This window comes from Anopheles moucheti, chromosome 2 (assembly GCF_943734755.1).
Source record: "Anopheles moucheti chromosome 2, idAnoMoucSN_F20_07, whole genome shotgun sequence".
Lineage (NCBI taxonomy): Eukaryota > Metazoa > Arthropoda > Insecta > Diptera > Culicidae > Anopheles > Anopheles moucheti.
In genome coordinates, this window is record NC_069140.1 from 36,878,630 (window position 1) to 36,901,872 (window position 23,243).

Sequence of the window (23,243 nt, forward strand, 5' to 3'; positions counted from 1 at the left end):
AAGCGTTCAGAAAGAAAACAACAAACAATTTTACATCATTTGTATTTATTTCGCTAAGCTGCACTTATCTCTACAGAACGTAGTACAATTTTATTGTTCTCAAACGCGAACGCGTATACCGGCCCACATGGATCAGTGTGTCGTTCGCAAAGCCTTGAAGATTGGCCTACAAGTAAAAACATACTAAACTAACGCGTTTACGAATTATCGTGATTAACTGTCTGCAAGCTCTCCCTCTCTCTTCGTGTTAGTTGATCGTGAAGATTCCTTCACCCTACAAGATCGTACTGCCGTTTTGAAGGAATGTTGCAATCGATCGACTCCCGTGGTAACATAGCCGAGGAACAGTTGGTGAGAAATCGTGTACGAACCATCCGTCGTCTATTTTCTACTGCTGGCTTTAAAGATCAACGCCAAACCAGCACCGATGGCCGCGGCCGAACCGGCGATCAGTGCCGTTCGTTGATTTAACGTAAAGCTGTGAACAGAAACCGATAGGAGCAAACAAATAGAGAAAAAAAAGTAGTAAGTAAATATGTTTCCATGCATGTGATTCTTGTTGCTTTTGTTTCGGGGTATAATCGGGTACGGAATTGTTAAACCGATAAGAGATTCCAGGTGAACATTGAAGTAAAGTACGTCGTTCCTTCTCAAAAGCAAATTCCCGCCGCAAATGGGAACGTATTCGTTGTTCAGCACAAAAATATAGCGTACGAGAAAGAAAAATAAACCGAAGAACTTAAAAATATCAAAAAGGTCAATAATTTTTATTCGATTCGTGAAGAGACACTCCCCGGTTTAAGTGGAACAGTACAAAATAGGGAATGTTGTTTATAGTAAAAGACCGCCCTGTATAAGCTGCAAAGATTCTAGTAAGGATTGAAACAATACCCTGCCATCCTATGGATCCCCTCCCAAAAAGCTCAGCACTAGAAACAGCCTACAGTGACTCCAAGATGTTTCACCGATCGGCTCGAACAGGAAAAGGTTTTTGTGGAGAATTAACGATGAAATCTACAAAAGCACGCAGCGCCACATCTCGCGCATGGGGAGAATTAACCGAAAAATTTCGTCTTGATCGATCCGAACCAGGACGACGACGTTGAGGATGCATTGGAAGGTGGGGCACTACTGGGTAGGAAGAAACAAATAAAAAGCATGTACGATCAAAAGAAAATGCGTGCCGGAATCGAGAACAACGTGATCCGCGCACACGTGTAGCTGTAACACGGAGAGGGTTTTCGGCTCGCCTAGAAGGTTGTGTGTGCAAGGTTGGGTTGGGAAAAACCACGGTGAAACTTACCCGGCGCTAGGTTTCTTTTTCCGATCCGCTTCGATAAGTTCGCCGACAAGAAATTGCTTCATCTGTTCTCTGGAAAAAAAAGCATAAGAACACACGCGCACATGAACAGGTGAGCAAAATTGAACTAAAAATTGCAACGCGAGCATATGACCTCGGGGGCATGTAAACCACCCGAGGGTGTGTATGGAATGTATTCGAGATTGAGAAATTTCTATCCGTAACCTACTTGGCATCCGTACTGTGTCCAACGTCATCAAATTCGGCCGTCGCCTCCTTGCCAGCAAATTCGATCAGCACCTCCTCACCACCGGGATGCTACGGGAAAGGTGGACATACATGGACACCCAAAGTCAATGATAAGTACCTCCTGGTTTGCCCTCATCGTCATGATAAAGCCATGCAAGACACACGTACGTACCTCGTGCAGAAATTTGGTCACATCGTACACCTTCTCGTGAATGACCATCCACAGATCGGTCGGTTTGTTGTGTTGGGCCACCTCCGCCAAGCTGTACTGCTTCAGTTCCGTTGTGGCCATTTTCGCTAGGATTCGTGGGAACTATCGAGCTGGAAAGAAAATCTCTGTCTGACGAACGAATTGACCACACTTAATGAACTGATCGAGCGAACCACAATGGATGATTGTGCGATTACTAACACCACGCTAGGGAGAGGGAAGCGAAAGCGACTGGAAGGGAAAAATCCTTGTGACTGTACGAGTGGGTGGGAGGTTTATAAGTTTCTTTTCCGATAAAACCAATGCAACTGGTGAATTGATTATAGCGAAATTATTGAATAGATCAAACACCTTATTTTATATCGGCTTCAAATACAACAGCGTAGCTTTTCTTGAATAAAACGGGGAAAAACAAAGGCACAACAAAGACCTGTTGTTCATTCGACAGCAATCAATACATACGCATCCATCAGCTGACATGTTTGTTTTGGACAACCTCGACGTGTCAAAACTGACAGCACCGTGGCTGTCTCTTCGTGCTGGCAGTGCTAATTGATAATGCAAAATGCAATTAAAAACAGTTTAACGCACTTTCGAAAGCACGTTCATGGTGTGTATAGCAATTGGATGGTTTTTTGAAGATTTTTTAGCAACATACTTTGCAGAATTCCTCTCATTTGGCTTTGAATTGAAGTGAATAAAACCGTATTATGGGTCACCACCCTGTATTTTTTTTTTTCGTTCTCACGTCAAGTATTGTTGATGAATTGGGAATTACCAAAACAAACCATCTATTGCTACTATACAAACGCAAAATTATCTACCAGTTTTTGGCTGTTTTACTGTGATAAAATCCAACGTTCCAATGTTTGGTGACGTTGAGCGAAGCGGGGACCATGATTCGGATGATGACAATTTCTTTAAACCCGCGCCCACCGCAAGTGGCAAGTGGGTGAACGATACGGCAGGAAGTGACTGTTGGTGACTAATTTAATTTCTTCGTATCCGCGCAGATCCACACTGGCTAAAATATTTGGCATCGCACCCAAAGTCGCTGTGAATAGCAGCGAACGGACCAATGTTCCCGTCGCACCGAAATCCGTAAAGATATCCGAACGTTACGGTCCATCCAATTTTCGTTACATTCCCGCAGAACCGGCCGACGACGAAACGAGCGAAGATGCAAACAAACCACCAGAGTGGAGTATTGTGCGGGCGGCCGTGGTTACAGCTTATACACTGTAGGTTATCGCTACTACGATGCGTGATGGAGTACGATAAAAACTTCTTTATTTTGCTTCTTCCAGCGTTGATGGTGATAACGTGTTCCTAGGCAAACTAGGACTGGCACTGCTCAACTCCACCACCGGGCACAGATTGCTGCTGTATCGTACGAAAACGGATGTGCTCGGAACGGTAACGCTGACCCGTGATACGAAGCTTTTGCTCAAGCAAGACTATCTCCAGTTCAGAGCGGATGATTCGAACAATTTTTGGAGCGTCCTGTTCGAAAGTGAATCCGACCGACAGGTGTTCCTTAACGCCATTGAATCATGCTGCAGCGTGGAACGTGAACCGATCGTAGAGGAACCACTCTCGGAGGTGGAAAAGGATACCGAACCACCCAAGAGTAAGCGTTCCGAGCTTGCGGCCCGAATGGCTCGGTTGGGAGGTCAAGCAATGGCCCCTATGTTGGAAAAAGCGAAAGCACCACCCATCCCAACGACAGCACCCGGATCAGATTCTTCCGATACGTCCGATTCGAAGATTGAGACCATTTCAACACGACCGACCCGAAGACCTAACGTGATGTCGGCGGTTAACATGCAGATGGTCCCGATGACGGGAATGATTCCGACCAAAGGTAATGGAACGCCCGTGTCGGGACAACCGACCGGTGGAACAATGGCCGATGTGAATTTCAATTTAATTATGAGTGAAACCCGCATGCAAAATACCGAAATGCGCATGAACCTTACAAAGTTAGAATCGAAGCTCGATCGTGTGCTGGACAAGATCGATTTGCTCAATATGCACGGAGCGCCGGGTGGTGGTGACCGATCGTCAAGCGTCGCCGACAAAGACGCAGAAGTGCTCGAGTTGGAAGAGAAACTGCTCGAGCTAAAGCGTGCCAACCATGCACTGAAAAGCAAAGTGCGCACGCTGGAAACCGCCGAACGGGACGGCAAACGGGAAGCGAATGCATTGTTGGAAGAAAAGCTACAGTCGCTGGAAGAATCGGAACGGCGTCTCAAGGAAAGTGTGGTTAGTTTGGAGCTAAGGTTGGAAGCGAGTCGTTTGGAAGTGGGACAGCAGAAGGAAAAGTTTGACGTGCTGGAAAAGCAACTTGTTGAGGAGAAACATTCCACCGAAAGCAAGACCAAAGAAATGAAAACGATGCTAGAGCAACTGGAGCAGGCACAGCTTGAGCGAAATCGTCTGAAGGAACAGGTTGAACAGGAAGACAGTCGAACAAAAGAACTCCACACGCAAATGGAACGGCTGCAGAAGGAATGTAACGAACTGCGCGAAGAAAATCAACGCCGACCGGTTGCATCTAACGCTTCCCTAGTGAAGGACATTATGAATGGATGCTATCAGCAGCTGTGCGATCAGATCGTCGATCCGCAAGTGTTGAAGATCATTGCCCAAACGATCAAGCGCGAGACCAAAGCGGCATTAGAGCGAGAAGGTAATCAGTAGATATTTGTAGATACTCTGTCAATTTAATAAAATATTCCTCAGCTATGTAGCAAAACATTAGGGATTTTATGTAGTATGTTCTTTGCCCAATTCTGAAACTGCTCTACTCAAAACACCTGTCGCGACGATTGAAGCTAGGACAACATAGAACTGCATGTAATGCCGGTACTCTGACTTAGTCCAAAACTGTCGAAGGACAGTTTTCGCTTTCGAGGTGAAGATATGCGCTGAAGGATTGTTGATCCCGTATGTGTATGAGGACAAAGGAGAAACCACTCACTATCACCGGTGAGCTGGTCAAGTCATGAGAATGACACTAGGCAACCCAGCCCGTAAGTACTGTAGGGTCGTACTCATTGACAGAAGAGGTAAGGAAGGCTCAAATTAAGATGGAGTGGAAATTGGGAAGAGGAAACTACGCCTTAAAAACCGACTAAATTTGAAAAAATGTATTTTTTAGTTTCTAATTTCTGGTTCCAGAATGTAATACTTTCGTCTAAAATATCGTCATCTTCTTTTTGTCCGTGCGCAACTGTTGTTCCTTGGAAATGTTGTATTCCGATGTCTGCAGGCGCTTGATTTCCGCACGCTTCGCATCGATCTGTCGTCGCAAGTTGTCCGATGCCGGCGTCCCCGTCTTGTGTCGCGTTAGCGCTATTTTAAGCCGTTCCACATCGGCCTCCGTTCGGCGTATCTCTTCCGATAGCTTAAGGCTGGCAATGTTTAAGTTTTTGGACGAATGTTCCTTAAGATCGTGCCTGGTTAGCTCGCCTTGCCGGGCCGTCGGTTTTGATTTTGAGCTTTCGCCACCACTAAACACCTGTTCGTTGATGAATGCAAACACATCTTTCGCTTTGTCTGCCTTGGCCCGACGCTCGTAGTCCTTGGCATCGCGCTTTTCCTGCTGCTTCCGAAGCTGTACGAGCTTTTTCTCCACGCTGAACAGATCTTTATCGCCGTTCGCTTGTTCGCGCAGTTCCATACAGTAGTCGAGTGAACGCCCCTGCGGTAGCACTTGTGCGCTTACCGGCAGCACTCTTCCTTCGCCCTCCCGACCAAGCCCCGTACCAACAATGTATCCCATTTTTTGCATAATTTTAGATCCTATGCCACGCGTGTACTCTTCCCATTCGCCTAACCGACGATCGGGTGCCGGTTGGAACAGACTTTTCTCCACCATTAGTGCCTTACGGAGAGATTCTTCATCGGCATCCTCGCCTGGACTGAAACCATCGTCCGATGGGTTCTCATCTTCCGAACCACACTCCTTATCATCATCCAGTGGCAAAAGATCTTCGAATGCCACATCCATTTGATCACGTTTGCCTTCCTCTAGCCGGATTTTACATCGCTTTTCATCAAAGTCCACCTCCAGCACGATAGCCTTGCACCAGAGCCGCGATGGTTGTTTCACCAGCGCACGGCTACCCTTTTGGCGTAACCGTTCGAAGCGCGGTGCCCGGTAATCACGCAACTGATCCAACCGAACAACTTCTCCGTGCGAGTAGTGACACTTGTCGTCTACGAAGCGACATTCTCCCTCGAGAAAGTATGTGCAGGGTATCATCTCCCGATGGGTAGGATTTGTGAACAGTACCTTTGCGGTCGCTTCGGCCAAATTTGACGTATCGAGGCTACATACCATCGCGTTATGGTATGCGGTTGAGCCCCAGCTATGTAAATGGGGAGCGGAGCACTTGCTACCAACCAATCCATCAAAGTCTAGTTCGTCTTGTGACGCTGTGTCCGGGTTCGCTACACTTTCGTCCGTTGATTTTTCCGGCTCGGCAGGTAGTTGTTTAATCTCCTTCATAAACAGTGCAAATTCATCATCCATCCGATCGCCCGCAGTTGAGCATCGATTGTCCGGCGGAGGGCCGGTTTCGTTGTCTTCATCGCTTGTAGGTGCAAGTGTTTCTAGCGTAAGTTCCAGCAATTCGATCAAATCTTGCTTCAGCTTTTCCAACTCTTGTCGCTCATTTGCATCCTTGGTGTGTTGTAGGGCTTGTGCGATCTGATCAAGCTAGAAAACCCGTAAAGAAAGATTTAGCCAAGTGGGACAAACAATACACGGTAAACAGTGTACGATACACGATCCACCTCACCTGTGCTTTGTATTGTTGAATCGATTTATCCAACTCGTCGACGCTCATTGCTTTGAATTTTTCGTTGAAAATTCCACTTTATACTAAAATCTTGATATTTATGGTCGAAATCATTCCAGAATCCGGTAATCGGAATAATTTCCTACCTAGTCTAGCCCGTTTGTTGACGTTTGTTTACTGTAGCTGTCAACGTTTGTTTTGTTTAGTTTTATTCCACTCTTTTCCCCTATTTCATTTTCTCCTTCGATTGTCGATTGTTATTGCATCTTTAAAACTTGTTGCAAATCGAAACGGCTAGAAAGAAATGAATTTCAAATGGTAAAGCTTCAAGCTTGAAGTTTCTTAAAATTGGCCATATCAAAGATTCAAAATGTTCTTTACCGAAATCTTTAAAAAGATTTGCGATTAAGGTCCATCCAAAAAAGGACAATTTTGAAATTAAGCGCTTCAACTTTCTTTTTGAATTTTCATTTAAAAATAGGCACAATTTGTGCTGTGGCTTGCACAAATAAAATTTACACAAGTTACGTCGCAAATCTGTGCGTTATTGGACGTCAAAATAAAACAAAACAAAACGCCGAGATTGCGCAAAAACGGGTTGATGACGCGCGTGTTGCTCTCCCCAGAAAATGCATCGCTGACAGATGTCAGATGTTTCGGAAGCAGTGCTGTGTGTGGGAAAGAGACACCTACCCCAAATGAAACAAAAATCAACTTCCTTTCCACTGACAGTACACAATTCCAAACTAGCAAACGAGAGCGAGAGAGCAAGAGCGCTCACGCGAGAGAACAAAATACTCTCACTCTCCGGGCACGGGTCCGATTGTTTGGAAAAACAAAGACTGTGTTTTTTTCGTTTTTCCGCACGCCCTTTCTCTTTCTCGCTTGAGCGCAGCAACCATCGGTGACCTTTCCGTACGGGCTCGCTCGCGCAAACAGCTGAGCGGGCTTACATCACCGCACGGCCTGAAGTCATCGCATTCGCTCTTTCTCGTTCTCGCTCTCAGCAAACACGCATAGTACCCAGCTGTGTGTGGTAGCATCGCGCATCGTAGCAGGGAAAACATCAACAAGAACCCAAGGAAGACGCGCGTTTTCCTGTGGCGCGTTCGCGAGCATTGTTTATCGATCCATCCCCTCGCGTGCGTGTTCTCTTTCTTTTGCGCGCACTATGCTGGTCTCTGTCTGGCACACGGACGCATAATCGTTCCCGATGGTTCCCCAGCAGTAGAAAGCACACGGGTTTTATTATTCCCGAAACGAGCGCGTCTGTCGCAGGGCGACCTATGTTAGTGCGGTTTTGTACAATTGTTTTTCAGTTTCTGTTTTCTGTGCGCAACAAAGAGGAACTAAACCAAACAGTTTTTAAACATACGGAACTAGCATAACATTTTAAGTGTGCGTTTTTATAGTGGGTGCAGTTATTTCGGTGGTTCGTGCACCAGTAGTAGGCGTCGTTCTTTGTTCTGTGTGGCGTAACCAAGCAGCAGTAGCCGCAGCGTGTCTAGTCATAGTATTTATTGTGCGCTACCAACACTAACGCCAATCGGTAAAGTAGCACGGTGACCGTTTTTGTAGCAGACCGAGCAAAGGGCGAGCTCGAAAACCACGCGGTCCAGCATCACTTCATCGCGAGGCCAATTACAAATCGTCGTTGGGCACAACGCTCCTCCAACGAGGGAGGCTGGAATCCCGTTGCTTTTCGCTTCGCTCGACAATACACACTGGTGTGAGTGAGCAGGTGGGTGTGTGCGTGGATAAATAGCCATAATTTCTTCTTCTACTTCGAGCCGTTCGATGCGGTCCTGTGGTCGGTGTGGTGTTTGGTTACCCAAAATCCATCCAGCATCATCGTGGTCATCTTTAATCGAAAGCCATTAAACTGCTGGCCACCAATAGCACCGAGCAGCGCCAAGAAGAAGAGCAATAGAAGCAGCAGCAAGTGCCGATTCGGGGGAGTGACGCGCTTTTACGCTGACTAAACGAACGCTTCACTTAAAAAAACACACACAAACACGTTTCATCTCTTTCTCGCCATCGCAGTGCTCACTCGTTCTCTCCCTCTCCCAAGCACCCCACGGTTATTCGCCCTGTAGCGCGCTCCGTAGAGATTCCCTTTGTTCTCGGTTCTCCGCGTAGGGAAGCGCACGGAAAAAGCAGGAGAGCACAACAACAACAACCACAACCGTGTAGCGGCAGTGTGGATCATTTCATCGCAGCAAGCAGCGTGGTTTTTGACGGCTAAATACACAGTGCGTGCATTTTCTCGCGAACGCATGTCGCATGTCGTAGCGAAAAACCACGCGGTGTATTCAGTTTGGCTTTTCGTTTCAGTTCCTGCCTTTTTTTCTTTCGCCAACCCACCCACCAACCCCTAAAACGGTGTGCCATTCATCTGGGAGGGGGAGAGAGAAGAGCAGTAATCGGGTGATTGGATTCCCCCCGCTGTTGAGATACAACGTGTGTGTTTGTGTGTGCAGTGGCCAAGAGCGAGCAAACCCCAACCATCGCGGCGAGTTGCAATTGCACATTTTATCGATCCGACCATTATCAGCAATCGTTTGGGTGAGCTGTAAATAGCAAATCATCGACCTCGTTGCAACCAGAGGCCTGCATTGTAATCAGTGTGCACAATCGTGTCTGTCCGATTAGCCAGTACGACGGCGACGGTGTGGTCACACAGGTGTCGAATCTTGCGAAGAACCGCTTCCGATACACACTCACGTACAATAGCACCGGCCAGCTACAGCGTGCATTTCGATGGTCGCGAAACTTCAGCGGCCAGCGAAAGAGAGTAACCCCACGGTCGCGAAGCACCTATAGATAGCGCGTACGTGTGCTGTGGTCGACCAAAAACGGACGGCACTCCGGTGTGCAAGAAAGAGAGATAGCGCATTCGTGGCCGCATTTACTTACGAGAGCTCAGCCCTCCGCGGGGTGGGTGGACACTGCAAGCGGCGAAATCAACTCATCGCGCGCGCGGGTTGGACGCATACAACGTGCCCGAAACGCAATGCGAAAGAAAAGCGCATCGTAACATCGGCCTAGGTAAACCGTCCACCTCCGAAAAGGAAAAGGCAGTGTACACGCGAGCCAACAGCCATGTCGCTACATGTACTGGTCTAGATCTAGTTAATGTCACGCGCTTTACAACACCACCACGAACTGTGTGCCCGTGCTGGGTCGTTTGCACTTTCATCGAAAAGCTCCACCGAAGGGATGTACACAGTAATGAGCGGATAAGTAAGACTCTCCTGTGGTACTGCGCCTGCACTTTCCCGACCGTGTGGTGCTGAGTTTGCTTGCCTCGTTGGTGGAATACGGTATCGCAGTGAAAAGCGGAAGTCCGAAACCACGCGCTCGTGTTGCAACCGGAAGTGAACAGCAGGAATATTGCTGTGAGCGAAATCTCATCTCACCCACCGTTCCATCAAATCTAGGTGAGAAAACCTCGTGGTCATCAAGTAAACAGGGAAATCATCGAAATCACGAACAGACGAGCAATCGAAGTAATCACACATCTACACACACACACACACACACACACACTACCTGCCAAAGATGGCGTTGTGAGAAAGTGTTGCGAAAAAGGGGAAAACTTTTCGCTTTTCACCGAATGTTACATTGATTGCCGCTTTCTCGCTTTCTGTCGCATTCGGACCGATTCGACAAGAAGAAAAGGAGAAGTTCCCTTTACATTGGTGTGCTTGTCTTCCCACAACGCGACACCGCAACAACAAAAAAGCACATGGCCTGCTGACGGGAAATGGCTGCTTGAGTGTTATTTTTCCACCCCAAACCGAGGTGTGCTTCTGTGTGTGCATGCTCTTCTCATATCGAGCGCGTGTGAAATCGAATCAAGCGGAGCCACACAGCAATATACATGCAAAATAGCCCTGTTATCCATCAGTCTCTCCCAACCACCGTGTGACCGTGTAGCGATTTTATAGCTTCCTTCTGCTGACTCTCGCATCACGCGTTTATGTTACGCTTCATTGTGCTGCATCCTACCGTCATCGCCGCCACCACTCCTTCCGCCCACCGTTGATGTGCAGCTCTTTGCAGATCCAGCTTCTACAACCCTGCTGAACGTGGACACGCATATAAGCTCACGCATATTTCTCACCATTTGGTTGACCTTGACGACGAGAGTGAACTGTTGTTGTCGCTTGCATTTCAAACAAGCGCACACAATCGCAACTAGCTTGCGATCTTGCTGCTCCAGCGCCCAGTGTTGTTTGCGTTCGATCAAATCATTCCCCGTCCTGCTCTTGCCCAGGAGGTGGTATTGGGATTGTCATCTGCGCACCGTATCATCATCACCCTGCTGCGCTGCTGCTGCTGCTGCTACTAGTCGTGCAACTGCATCGTCGAACCCATCCCCCCGCTCGAGTTATGGTGAGAGCACTGCACTCGTGAACATTCGCTTCATCGACAGTGGAGACACTAAATCCCCACTTCTCTCAGCGTAGTGTGCGCGTACAACCAACCGATCAAGTAGCGATCAAATGGTTGCAAACGTACATCGCGCTCTAGCACAGTATTTTTTGTACTCCGCGGACCTGTGATTGCACTTCTGTGTGTGGGTGGGCGTTTATTGTGCTTGTATGTATACGCACAAAGAGCATTGAGGAACGCGAGTGCAGCATTTGTCCAACTAGACACAAGCACACGCACACACCAACATCGCGATAGCAAAAGGATGGCCACCAGATGAGCCCCGCACTACGTAATCGCAGTGGCAAGCAGTGGGTAATCAGCCGGATCGGGACAAGCGAAGACGCCAGTGTAAGCGAAACGACAACAGCAAAACCAAAACAAACCCAATATTGAGTCAGACAACCAACCCCTACTTTGCACCCCAAACGTCATAATTGGGTTGTTTCAGCTCGCTCGAGGACGTTGCATACGACCGAAGAGCGAACGAGAGAACGCGTCCTGAGGCAGTAGTGCGACCGAAGAAGAGCGATTGAGTGTGCTCAAGCGCGCGCTGTATTGTGCTGCAGTTTATATTTCGCGGGCCAGCTGAGCGAACGTTTGCGAATACGCCAAGCAGCTGAGTGGAACTATTTGTCTTTGCACACGGACACGCGATTGGAGCAACGGTTTGCGAGTGCTTGTTTCTGCGGGGGGATAAGTATTACAGCATCGAAAGTGCATCGTACGGTTTTGCAGCAAGTTTGTGAAGGACCCACGGCAGGTTTCAATTACGGCAACAAGAGAAGGCCATGTAAAACCAGCTCAAAACAAACCCCACTACCCCCCGTCGTCAAATCTCAAGGACGGCAGTGCAAGCGGTAAACGTAAAACACTCGTCCCATCACATCGGGTTTTTTGGTGCTCGCCCCATCACATCGTCACCATCAACGCATCACTGTCGTCGCCTACTTGGTGTCACCCAGAAACGGTGTGTGTATGCAGTGTTACAGCACACAGTGTGTGTGAGAGAGAGAGCAACCAAGCGCACGTTAGCAAACGCATCGCGCAAACCACGACATCGTTTGCAGCGCAGCGCGCACTGCACCGAGGCAAAACTAAACCAAAATAAAGGGTGCAAGAAGAAGGCTGAAGAAAATCGCACGGATTGTCACAACCACCACCCTCAATTACACCACCCATCGCACTCTGGTACACATATTGCAATGTGTGTGATTTGTGTGCGTACGCTCTTCTTGTGATATTACAACATTCGCACAATTCCTTGGCCGCGCACCACACGACGACATATTCTTTAGCAGTGCGTGTGGCGACAAGTGCCCAACCACGCGGTTGTGTTCAGTTACAAACAAAAAAAAAAAAGTACAAAGCAACAACAACAAAACAACACGCCATCTTTAAACAACGGCTAACACAACAACAACAAAACCACTAAAGAGGCTCGTGAATTAAGTAGTAGAGAAAAAAAAGGTAGAAGACGACGGCAAACTGCAAAGCGGCGCTCGCCTCCTTCGGTACTGGTAGTAATAGCAGCAGCACACACGGTTTTGTGTGCAGCAACTGTAGTAGTAGTCGGTCGCAAACGGAAACGGATCGCGTTATTTGTTCTTTGGTTGCAAATTTTTGGGTTATCGTCGCGACACGCGAAAGCAATATGGATAGCGCACAGCAACAACGGCAATCGTTACGTTCGGACTGCGACGAGGAGGAGGAGGCGGCTCGGGATGTTAAGATGCAACCGGTAGACAGGCCGGACCTGAAGGTAGCCCAGACCCCTGCAACACCGATGGTCATCGAGCAGGAAACTGCAGTGATCCGTCCGAAGATGGAAGGTACGTACGTGACTTGATGAATACGCAACAAGTTACCATAGTGACGTGAGCCAAGGCCTATTGAATATACTGTGTCTTGAAATAGGATGGGTTTGCACCGGGATTTGGATATGTTTTGGTTGAATCCACAGGTAGTCCGCGAGAATACACTATTTTAGTGGACTGTGAAGATCCGTGGAGATTGGCATACGTCTTATTGGGATACAATATCGTTTAAAATTGAAGGATATGCAGTGGTACCCGTCTAAATTGGATCTTGTTGAAACATCACCGACCTGCAGAACCTTAAATTATAACAAAATCACAAACAATATATTTTTTTTGGTATGCAAAACACAAAAATTACCCTTTCACGTAACGTACGTTATAAAAACGGTATCAAAAAAGCTTATTTGCATTTTTTTAAAAACAAAGAATGATCATCACGATCAATGAATGACAACATCTTGATTCGCATGAGCGCATTTAGAGTAGGAAAACTTATACATGCAGTACATACATGCTGTCCAATGTCCAATTCTGCAGGGCTGATTTATGGTCCAATTATGGTTATAATATGTTATCTGCATAGAGATTTTTCTGTTAAAATCTCATTTATTAATAGCATCAAAATGAACCTGTTCCTAGCATTTCACCACATTTTCCTATTTTGGCAATACTCTGTCATCAAAGCAAAAACTTTATTCGTAATATGCAGTAAACACTGTTGGCTGTGATATTCAGTGAATTCAAGCTGTGAGGCTCAAGCGGAGGAGCAACTTTATACAAACTGTACCAATTTCGCATACTGCCATAATTGGTTCTCCAATGCTCGTTGTACCAATTAAGTAAGAACATACGGAAAAGTGCTCCTTTTCGAGAAGACGAGTTTTTGTTTGTGGGGTGGTGAAAAAGGCTAATTTACGGCGTGATATTCTTTCTTTCGTGAAAACTATTGTGAATATATTAAGGATTTAGTTGATATATCCGCTGTTATGAGACTTTATTACTCCTTAGACCATGGACGAAGTCTTCCTAATTTGTCAAATTACTAATTGTGTACCTTCTTGTTGGTGTTTATTGCAGCCGCATCGAACAACGCAGAGCCGCAGAACACAAAGTTCTGGGATAGGTACGAGATGCATGGTGAGTTCGACAAGGGTACGTTCAGCACGGTTTTGTTGGCTTCGTTACGAGCCCAGCAGCATCTGCCGCTAGACAAGCGGAGCAAGTTCGCGATCAAGCTGATCGTACCAACGAGCCATCCGGATCGGATCGCGCGAGAAATACTCTGCATGAAGAAGATGGGCGGCCAGTGCAATGTGATCGGGTACGTTGATGCGTTCCGGTTCAAGGGTTCCGGTTCGGTAGGGGTCGTGATGCATTACATTCCGCAGGAACCGTTCCATCTGTACTTCGCCCAGCTAACACCGGCTGACGTTCAGCGCTATCTGCAGCAGTTGTTAATTGCCCTGAAACGGGTGCATCTGTTCGGGGTAATTCATCGGGATGTCAAACCGAGCAACTTCCTGCACAGTCCACGCCATCGCACCTACATGCTGGTTGACTTTGGGCTAGCGCAGGAAACGAATAAAGGCGTACTGTCGCTGCGCACACCCGGAAACCAGCCCGCCCAGACTGATGAGGGTGTCAAGCGTGAGGATCAGGTTGTTCCGCAACATCAAGATACTGTCCTGGTGCGCAACCCGCTGAATCGTAAGACCAACAGCAATACCCACCCGTTGAAGCTCTCGAATAGTACAACGAAGGATCTCGCCGATGTACCAATGCTGGGTCGGCAAATCAAATCGGTCGCCAGCACCGTGAGCAATGGGGTAAAGCATCGCCGTTCGGCAATGCTAGAAAACCGATCGCCCTATGCAAGGGATCTCAAAACGGACGGTGCTAACGTCGCATCGCGCCAATCTAGGGACCAGCCCACGTGCATGTGTCCCGGTCAACCGCAGGTGTGCAATCTGTGCTTGGTGAAGCCGGAAATGAATGCTCCCCGGGCCGGTACGCCTGGCTATCGACCACCGGAAGTGTTGCTGAAGTATCCGGACCAAACGACGGCCGTCGATATCTGGGCCGCTGGTGTCATCTTTCTCAGCCTGTTGAGCAAGCTGTATCCAGTCTTTACCAACGAGGACGACCTAACCTCGCTGGCGCAAATCATTGAGGTGTTTGGGTACGAGCGTATAAAGGAAACGGCCCGTGTACTCAAACAGCGACTAGGTTGCTCGCCGGAAACGATGGCAAAACAACCATACAATCTGCGGCGCTTTTGTCAAAACTTCCGTCTAATCTACAAAAGGCGCGAATCGGGTACGGCTGCCGGTGGGTCTAGTCCTCCGTCCGGGCGGGATGAGGAAAATTTGACCTGTGACAACTGCTGCAAACCTCCGGACAGTTGTCTGTGCCAGCGACGTAGGATTGTGGCCGATGAGAGTGTTGGACGTCCGAGGGATGCGGATTGCGATGAGTACGGTCCGGAAGCGTACGATCTGCTGGAACGGTTGCTTGAAACAAACCCGCATCAGCGTATTACTGCTTCTGAGGCGTTGCAGCATCCCTACTTCAATGTCCAGTACTGAGAACTACAATGGTTGCGGTTGTTGAGGTCGAGTTTGGTAGCAGATCAGATCGCGAAAGGGCACGGTTACGGTTACGCACCCACATTTCACCAGCACCACCGGTACAAAACCACAAATGACAAAGTATGAACACAGAGCGTAGCGATTATAGTGAAAGCAAGGAGAATGGAAAAAAAGAATTCTTGGCTAGTGGCGTCAATTATAGAGCCAGTATATAGTAAATGAAGAGAGACAGAAACAACAAGAGATATAGAGAGCGATGGATAGCGGGAGGTCATAAATGGGTTAGAGATTATCTTTGAATAGTAAATTACTTCTTTAAGTTACCACCACCGAATAGTTAACGCATGCTCTGTTGCCACACGATCGTTCTCACCGCGCGCATCATAACCATCGATCACCAAAATTCGAATGCCGCACGAATGGCCCATACACTTAACCAAATTATACACGCAACGAGCAGATACACAGACTGTAGGCGCACTAGTTTGGTGCGAAACGGTACAGCAGCCAGTATGTATATGAAAATAACACCCGTCCGCCACAGTGCAATAGAGGAAAATCAGTGCGCGCCCTACATTCCGTTTTCGTCCTTGTACTCTCTCCCCTTTAAGACGTTAAGAACAGACAGGGAAAAAAATGACGCAAACTGTGTGAGAAACATTCAACACAAAACCCACCAGCGAGAATCAAACAAGATCATTTTCAAGGAAAACATACACAGAATGGGATGCATTTATTTGTTGTCATCCGGACACACCGGCAGAAGTTCCTCCCAAACACTTTTTACGGCTTGATATGATGAGCTAACACTTATGCTCGCTCTCTCTCTCTCTTTCTCTCTACTACCGATGGCGGAGGAGGAACATCAGCAAGAAATTGGCCATCAGCAAAACAAGGCAGCACAGGACAAAAAGGCAGACAGGGTTTATGCGTTTGTTAAATTTTGTTTTCATTACCTTATTTATTTTAATGTACCTTTATTCTTGTTCTTGCTTTTGTTCGTAAGGCAAAAGTCGAGCTAGGAAACATTATGCTAGTTTGCGCAAGCGCGCGAAGCTTCCACGCGGTAGCTTATTATTTATTACCTTTTTGTTTTTAATCTTTACTTCGATTGAATGGGGCCATACGCACGCGTTTTCTACCGAAGCTTCCAACATCCAACGTGCTTCTAGGTGTAAATAGTGTGTCAGGATGGGAAGTTCGAAGTGGTTAGGGAAGGATAGAAAGCCCCCCAGCTCTAAAGGCCGCATTGAGCTGTAATTTTTAATCTATTTATTAAATTATTGTCACAAAACTGTTGGAATGAATGAGGCATTGCTTTGTTGTTGTTAGGGTTGCCAGTACGAATAGCACAGTTGAGAGTTTTAATCTGTTGCTGCATGCTTCACGTGTGTTTACCGTGACGCTAAAGTAAAATACTTAAGTAAAAGCAACAAGTCTGAGGAGGGCATTTGCGTAGAGACACCGTTCTAGCTTACAAGCTGGTGCAAGCTAGCCGAACACAGCAGCATTATAATTGAGTAGGGTAAAGGGAACAAGGCATGAGATTTCGTACGCCGGTGCAAGATTATGGCAAAAGAAAGCCGAAAAAGCGTTACGGTTAAAGATAAAATACAGGGCCAGTAGCAGTGAACGCTGTAAGTGGGAAAACAGATGGAAAACCCGTCACCTGTCCGGGTTTGTCATCAGCGCCATCGTGGTCGTCGTAAAACACAAAAAAAAACACATAAAACAAAAACATGAAAAAAATAAGTACAACATTAAACCAATGGGGTTGGGGTTACAATTACAAAATCAAATCAAACGAGACACCTTCAACAACACACAATCAGTGTAGCAAATGGGGAACTGGGAAGAGAATCGCATCATCATCAACGTAGAATTAACGCCTGTGTGGTTGAGATGTAGTATCTTTATGGATGTATATCTGTCTCTAAATATATGTAATATGTGTATATATGTTATCATCGTCAGGACAACACGGCACAGGATACCGCTGATAATGTCCCCATTTCGAAAACGATCTGTCCGCACCGGTGCGTGCAAACAAAACCGCCCCCAACTTGTTGTGGTGGTAGTGAATTGTTCTGTTTTTTGGTTTTTGTTTTTGTTTTTAAACAAATCTTGTTGAATTCCATTGCATTTGAGCGCATCCCTCAACCTACCACCTTTAAATCCTTCACGGAAGCGAGCAGGCTGTACTACCCCGTTGAACATATGGTTTTGTACGCTGTCCTTCCCCTTTCCACATTTTATCTGTTGTAGTTGTAGTAAACCATGTGTGTCCCTTCCTTTTTTCCGGAATCCATCGCTCGAGAGAAACCCATCATCTCATCGGTTGTGCAAGCGTGTGTGGGGACACCCCCGCCCCCCGTATTGATGAGGTGTAGCTTACAGGAGCAGTAGGAAGAGGCAAGAACAAGTGAACCTAAAGCAGAAAACTGACTTTGTTGCAGGGACCTCTGCGAACCCAGAACTGGTAGCATACGAAACTGAATAGAATGCGATACGAACGGGTGGTGTGTGTGCAATTGTATTTCTGTGCGTTTTCATCGTAACGTTGGCTGCAGGAATACCGCTACCGCCAGACAGGGAATGTAGGGAATGTAGCACAATTTTGAGCGTAATGTATTTTAAACCGTAATACCCGTTGACGTGTATGAATGGGCAAGAAAAAAAAACATCCCACGTGTAGGTAAATTAAACGGAATATCGTCTGAAATGATAAAAACTATGCTTTGTATGTTGTTTTTTTATTTCGGAGGGTCATAAGATATTGAGAACACGTAGACCAGTGGCACGAAACTGTTCGTGAGATAACGAAAGAAAGTATATATCGGAAACTATTACGGAAACTCACAACAGCACCCAGATACTGCATATTCTTCTTCTTGAACTGCTCACAGTTTGCGCAAGTCGTGCTGACTTGGCCCCTCGTCCACCCTCGGCTACATTCAATCCCCGACAGGTTTACCTCGACTTGATCCAGCCAACGAGCTCGTTGTGTTCCTTTCGTGGCAAACTGGTTGCTGACGAGCACCTTCCTGGAAAGGTATGAGCCCAGGCGTTGGTCACTGTTACGATGTCTGCTGCACCAAACAGCTCAGCTAGATCGTGGTTCATTATTCTTTTTGATTGGCATTGGTCACAAGTGCCACCTTGAATTAACGACGCCAGAGCGTTGGCGTTCTCCAGACTATATCGTACATGGCTCATAGCCGAAGGGATCCTCTTTTCAACGCTTTTAACGCCGTGTCAATTTTGCGTCGAGAGTGGTCTCAAATTCAGGTGATGCGACGGTGAACCTGTTGAATCGTTATCCGAAATTACGATCGTTCCAAGGAAGCGGAACACCTTTATTCCTTCGAGATCTTCGCCTTCAACTCTGCCTCAAAACCGGAATCTAACAAGGGCAGAGCTACCTACGATCTTGTCCTTTGTCTTCGTTGCATCGATTATCTAATCTAATCCTTCAGGATGTACGCTTCGCACATGCCAATTATTCTTAACAATTGCTTATCCGAAATAATCTGCGTTTAGTTTTGGTCCACTGGAGATATTAATCCGTTGTGTATGTTAACTCAAAAATGTTTAAAAAGAGGTTTTCTTCCCAATTGGTGGACGTTGTTGATTTTATTTCATTTAGTTTAATAATTTGTCACATTTCACATCGCCCGAGATGCCTTGGTTTGTATGTAACCTTGGCTTTCATAAAACAAACTATTCGGCAAAGCATATTCCAAGTCACATAGAGCTATTGTTGTTATTTTTTAGGTTTTTGCAGACATTGAGCCTTAGCGGCTTCGTCTCTTAGTCTGAGATAGCCATTTGTCTGATCTGGACATCTTGCATCGTGTTTTAGATATATGGCCATTGTAGTTTATTACTCCCAAACCTTGGTCAGTTATCACGAATGAAATGTATCGTAAAAATATACGACACGTCCTATTTGCGTTCAGCTCCCACCTGGACTGTGATGCTCATATGCGACATATCATTTTAGCATGAGTACTCCAAATTATACTTAAGCAGTTCTTACGAATCTTGCGTCAGATTATTCCCACTATCCCTTATCCTGCTTTTCGCACGCAATGGGGCCTCTAATTAAAAAATATGATGAATTTGGGGAGCATTGAGTCCCTTGAAATGAGTCAAAGCTAAAGGCGCAGTAAGAAGGGGCATTACAAACATTTTTGGGGCCTCCAACACGGCGTGGACCTAGGCAACCATCTACTCCGTCTACCGTTTGATCCGCCTTTGATCCCTTTTCTCAACTCAACCACGAATCCGAAGATCAAACTATTTAGTAAACTTTTAACAAACACACAAAAACACTGTCCACAAAATACTTCATATAAACACGTATGTACGTAAAAGCGTTTAGAAGAAAGCGTCGCCACCAGCAGATGCTGATCGCGCCTCATAATTGCATGCGGTTATGTACTGAGTATATAGTTTGCATGAATATACCGACGAGCTGAGCTGTGCCGGTGCCCGAAGGACGTGGACACCGCTCAGCATACGACGATACGGATAAAGAGCAGTACAATAGATGTTAATATCACATATCACATATATCAGCAGATTGACTCGCGGTACTGTTTGCCTCCCACATTCCCACATGGTTATTCTTCTTCTTGATGACAATCTTTGTTGGGGGACAATACAGAGCAAAATGGAACGAATTAATCACCGTTAGTGTTTAGTGTCCAGCTTACAAGAGCTAGAGCAGCACACGGTCATTTCAGTCGTCGTTGCATATTATTTTTAAGCGCTTTTCCTTTCGTCGAAGTCTCCGAGCATGCGCGATCGGACCCGCCAGAAGCGACCAGTTTTGTGATTTCTGACACCAAGAGAGCATCCACGAAAGGAGATAACATCAATCTGATCCGCACAAGGATCCGCCATGTTTGTACATGATGCATTGATAACGCTTGCTCACGATATCAGTCACTGTGATGCTATTGATCAATTAGAGATCTTCTACGATTGGCTATAAGTTACACATACTATCAAACAAGGGCCCTCTCGGGAGAGCGATCGATAGAGTAAATAGCTCAGCTACTGTGGGGAGAATCCTCCGTCTCGTTTCATCCATCCAGTTCCTACAGTGCGTGTCATAACTGTACAGAAGTTCAGTTTTTTAATTATTAGCAGTAGGAAATGTGCAGTGCCACTATTTCCGAAGACAATATGTATTGTTTATTGTTCGGTTATTTTCCAACATTCATATCTTTTGTCGTTATGGGTTTAGAAGGATGCCATACATCAATATTTTGCATCAATATTCCACATTGTTATTTCCATAAAAATAAACTGGTGTACAGTTATGGTACGCGCTGTGCTGTTTGGACAAACGGAAAGAGATGCAAGATCAGTTGACGGATCAAGCGCTATGATCACTAGAGGGAAGGGTACAGCTAAATGAAATGATACCACATGGTACGGAAATTTGAGCTATCTCTTCGTTTGGATGCTCTCTTGGTGTCAGAAACCAAAAATTCCATCGTTTCTGAAGCGTTTTCGACGGACGGAACGGCGCTAAGATCCGTTGAAAGAGATGCAAGATCCGTTTTGCCTTTTCCCCCTTCACTCTAATGCGTTTGATAGGAATGTGAAAGGAATGTTCTGTTATAAACCTTAATTCTTACATTCTGGCCACCAAAGAAATTGAATTTATGGGTATATATGGGTATGTGCCTTGCCTTGTTATCATTGACGACTATGAAAGTAAATAAACGAAAACATGGTTTGTTGCTGCATGCTATTCAGTGCCAGTGCCAATCTTCCTATCCAAATTGCTGAGCACATTTGGATTGGGTAACATTGCCAAACCGGTACGATGTGTTTACCGGATGCTGTGCGCAGCGTCACTACGCGGACTATTCCGTCCTTGCCAGGATGAACCGAAATAATACGCCCCATTGGCCACAAGGTAGGATGCATGTTGCCTTTTTTGATGATCACCAGTTGGTTTTCTTTCAGGGATTCTGATCGACCATTGCAGTGCTTGGTCGCGCTTGCAATTGCTGTAAGCTATGCTGTTTAAACTATCGGCTTTATCAATACCGCTGTTGCAGATGACAAAACACTCTAATGCGTTTGAATAGTATCACCAGTAACAAAACAGGCCGATTCCGGGGCATTTTGTCCCAACTTCAAATTTCGCCAGGGGCCTCTTGTGGTACCCTTAGGGGCCCCCTCTACCATAGGAGACTGGGCCTATGTATACAACTACTACACACATTTCTTGGGGCCCCCAACACGGCGAGGCCTTAGGCGACCGCCTACTCCGCCTACTGTTTGATCCGCCGCTAATCCAGGTTACGGGTAAATAAAGTTAAAAAAGCCAAGAATTAGCAGGCCTCTTGATTTTTCGCTCAGTATGTGTAATGGATTATTGAAGCACAGGCGATTTACAAAAAAAATACAAATAAATACAGAATATATGCCTGCCACCCGAATACTAAGTTAGTATATTCCTAGTATGCCACGTACTAAATTAACAGATTACCGCCTTCTAAAATAGTATAGCGTATACTTAAACAGATTATTACGGATATAATTAAATACCATGCAGTGAATAGTAATTTTTTGGTATCCGGCTTACTGAATTAGTATATTCCTAGTACAGCAGATCTATGCTATGATGGGTTGACTGTAGTACTGATTCAAGGATTTCTGGAGAACTAATAGTTATATAGTTAGTAATAGTGTGCTGAGATCTGCTGCTACTGAGATCCAGAAGACTTCGAGACCGTACGAAATGTGAAATATATTGTACATTGATTCGCCCGGTGGTCCTCTATGGACACGAGTCCGAGCGGAGGATGCAAACGCTCTGAGCGTGTTTGAGTGACGCATTCTCCGGATTATCTTTGGCGGTGTGTTCAAGCATGGAGTGTGGAAGAGATGAATAAATCACGAGCTTGTTCGACGAATCGGATATCCTCACGGTGGCGAAGGCCGGCAGGATACGATGGCTGGGGCATGTTATGAGTATTTATAGAAATTGCCTTAAACGATTTTGACACGGCGTGGAACGCAGCAGTTTTTTACATCATTTTTCACAGAGGAGAAAATCGTTACAGAGTCCAACCTTCTACAAGAGAACTCCAGCATACACTGGAAAAACCACACCCTGGGGACTGTCCTATTTGCTCGAACTAAACTCTCCTCAAGGATCTCCTGTAAGGATACAAGACATCGAGTATTAGACCATTCGGGTAAAATTTTCCACGACCTCGTCCATTGGCGCTAGGTTAGTGCACCGGGCTTTGAAGACGTCACCACTACTGCAATAGTAACGAGACAGGTCTCAGAAGACGTCAATACTACTTCGTAGACTGATGCAACCGTCTCAATCGCTGGTTCTCTCTTTTATCCCGGCGTGACAACCCATCTGTTCGGCACTAAAGGTATGTAACCTGAATAAATGAAGTGCAGTGAAGGAAGTCAAGTATGCAATATTGAAGTATAAACGAAATTGCACCAGGATTCGACTTACGCGGAAATTCGAGATACGCGGATATTTACCTGGTTATAGAGGTACGCTATAATAGCGTATCTCGGGGACTGCCCGTACGTGGATTATAGCAGTACGCTATTATAGCGTATCGCGGGTACTGTCTGTAGTTTGAATATCAAGACGAACATTCTCGGAAAGCGTTTTCAACTATAACGACCGTACACATACAGTCTTTAAATTTAGGTCAAACCCGAACATTAAACTTTAAGTCCAAATCACTCTCAAAGCTTTTCATTTCGCATTTGTTTGTTTTATTAATTTTAATTTCTTACACAGCCATAAACAGCTGTTCGACAATTCCA

The 23,243-nt window shown here is 46.1% G+C and overlaps 4 protein-coding genes across 10 annotated transcripts; 2 read left to right on the plus strand and 2 right to left on the minus strand.

Moving 5' to 3' along the window:
• Positions 1-34: 34 nt before the first annotated feature.
• Positions 35-2,216, minus strand: LOC128302857 (cytochrome b5). Of its 5 annotated transcripts, none has more exons than XM_053039720.1 (5): positions 2,112-2,216; positions 1,722-1,889; positions 1,530-1,618; positions 1,304-1,372; positions 35-478 (listed from the first exon to the last, which is right to left on the minus strand). In XM_053039720.1, the coding sequence occupies exons 2-5, from the start codon at positions 1,839-1,841 to the stop codon at positions 382-384; spliced, it is 375 nt and encodes a 124-aa protein (XP_052895680.1). In that variant the 5' UTR covers positions 1,842-1,889; positions 2,112-2,216; the 3' UTR covers positions 35-381. The 5 variants fall into 5 exon arrangements, with proteins under 5 accessions (XP_052895680.1, XP_052895666.1, XP_052895674.1 ...); XM_053039706.1 differs by having other exon boundaries at positions 1,722-1,885; positions 1,962-2,201; XM_053039714.1 differs by having other exon boundaries at positions 1,962-2,201.
• A 327-nt stretch (positions 2,217-2,543) lies between these two features.
• LOC128302749 (uncharacterized) lies at positions 2,544-4,514 on the plus strand. The gene is made up of 3 exons (XM_053039611.1): positions 2,544-2,708; positions 2,774-3,001; positions 3,068-4,514. The coding sequence occupies exons 1-3, from the start codon at positions 2,626-2,628 to the stop codon at positions 4,461-4,463; spliced, it is 1,707 nt and encodes a 568-aa protein (XP_052895571.1). The 5' UTR covers positions 2,544-2,625; the 3' UTR covers positions 4,464-4,514.
• A 431-nt stretch (positions 4,515-4,945) lies between these two features.
• Positions 4,946-8,188, minus strand: LOC128302769 (zinc finger CCCH-type with G patch domain-containing protein). Of its 3 annotated transcripts, none has more exons than XM_053039638.1 (3): positions 8,152-8,188; positions 6,569-6,862; positions 4,946-6,486 (listed from the first exon to the last, which is right to left on the minus strand). In XM_053039638.1, exons 2-3 carry the CDS (start codon positions 6,614-6,616, stop codon positions 4,960-4,962), a joined length of 1,575 nt encoding a protein of 524 aa, XP_052895598.1. In that variant the 5' UTR covers positions 6,617-6,862; positions 8,152-8,188; the 3' UTR covers positions 4,946-4,959. The 3 variants fall into 3 exon arrangements, with proteins under 3 accessions (XP_052895598.1, XP_052895590.1, XP_052895584.1); XM_053039630.1 differs by lacking the exon at positions 8,152-8,188 and adding an exon at positions 6,950-7,059; XM_053039624.1 differs by lacking the exon at positions 8,152-8,188 and having other exon boundaries at positions 6,569-7,063.
• A 2,797-nt stretch (positions 8,189-10,985) lies between these two features.
• Positions 10,986-17,190, plus strand: LOC128302759 (cell division cycle 7-related protein kinase). The gene is made up of 2 exons (XM_053039619.1): positions 10,986-12,837; positions 13,903-17,190. Exons 1-2 carry the CDS (start codon positions 12,660-12,662, stop codon positions 15,408-15,410), a joined length of 1,686 nt encoding a protein of 561 aa, XP_052895579.1. The 5' UTR covers positions 10,986-12,659; the 3' UTR covers positions 15,411-17,190.
• The last annotated feature ends 6,053 nt before the right edge of the window (positions 17,191-23,243 follow it).

Coding starts and splice junctions, on each gene's coding strand:
- LOC128302769 (XM_053039638.1), bottom strand. CDS start 6,616: ATGAGCGTCGACGAGTTGGATAAATCGATTCAACAATACAAAGCACAG. Junction 6,487..6,568: donor TTCAACAATACAAAGCACAG/GTGAGGTGGATC, acceptor CGGGTTTTCTAG/CTTGATCAGATCGCACAAGC.
- LOC128302759 (XM_053039619.1), top strand. CDS start 12,660: ATGGATAGCGCACAGCAACAACGGCAATCGTTACGTTCGGACTGCGAC. Junction 12,838..13,902: donor GATCCGTCCGAAGATGGAAG/GTACGTACGTGA, acceptor TGTTTATTGCAG/CCGCATCGAACAACGCAGAG.
- LOC128302749 (XM_053039611.1), top strand. CDS start 2,626: ATGTTTGGTGACGTTGAGCGAAGCGGGGACCATGATTCGGATGATGAC. Junction 2,709..2,773: donor GCGCCCACCGCAAGTGGCAA/GTGGGTGAACGA, acceptor GTATCCGCGCAG/ATCCACACTGGCTAAAATAT. Junction 3,002..3,067: donor GTGGTTACAGCTTATACACT/GTAGGTTATCGC, acceptor TGCTTCTTCCAG/CGTTGATGGTGATAACGTGT.
- LOC128302857 (XM_053039720.1), bottom strand. CDS start 1,841: ATGGCCACAACGGAACTGAAGCAGTACAGCTTGGCGGAGGTGGCCCAA. Junction 1,619..1,721: donor TGACCAAATTTCTGCACGAG/GTACGTACGTGT, acceptor CCTTTCCCGTAG/CATCCCGGTGGTGAGGAGGT. Junction 1,373..1,529: donor GGACACAGTACGGATGCCAA/GTAGGTTACGGA, acceptor TTTTTTTTCCAG/AGAACAGATGAAGCAATTTC.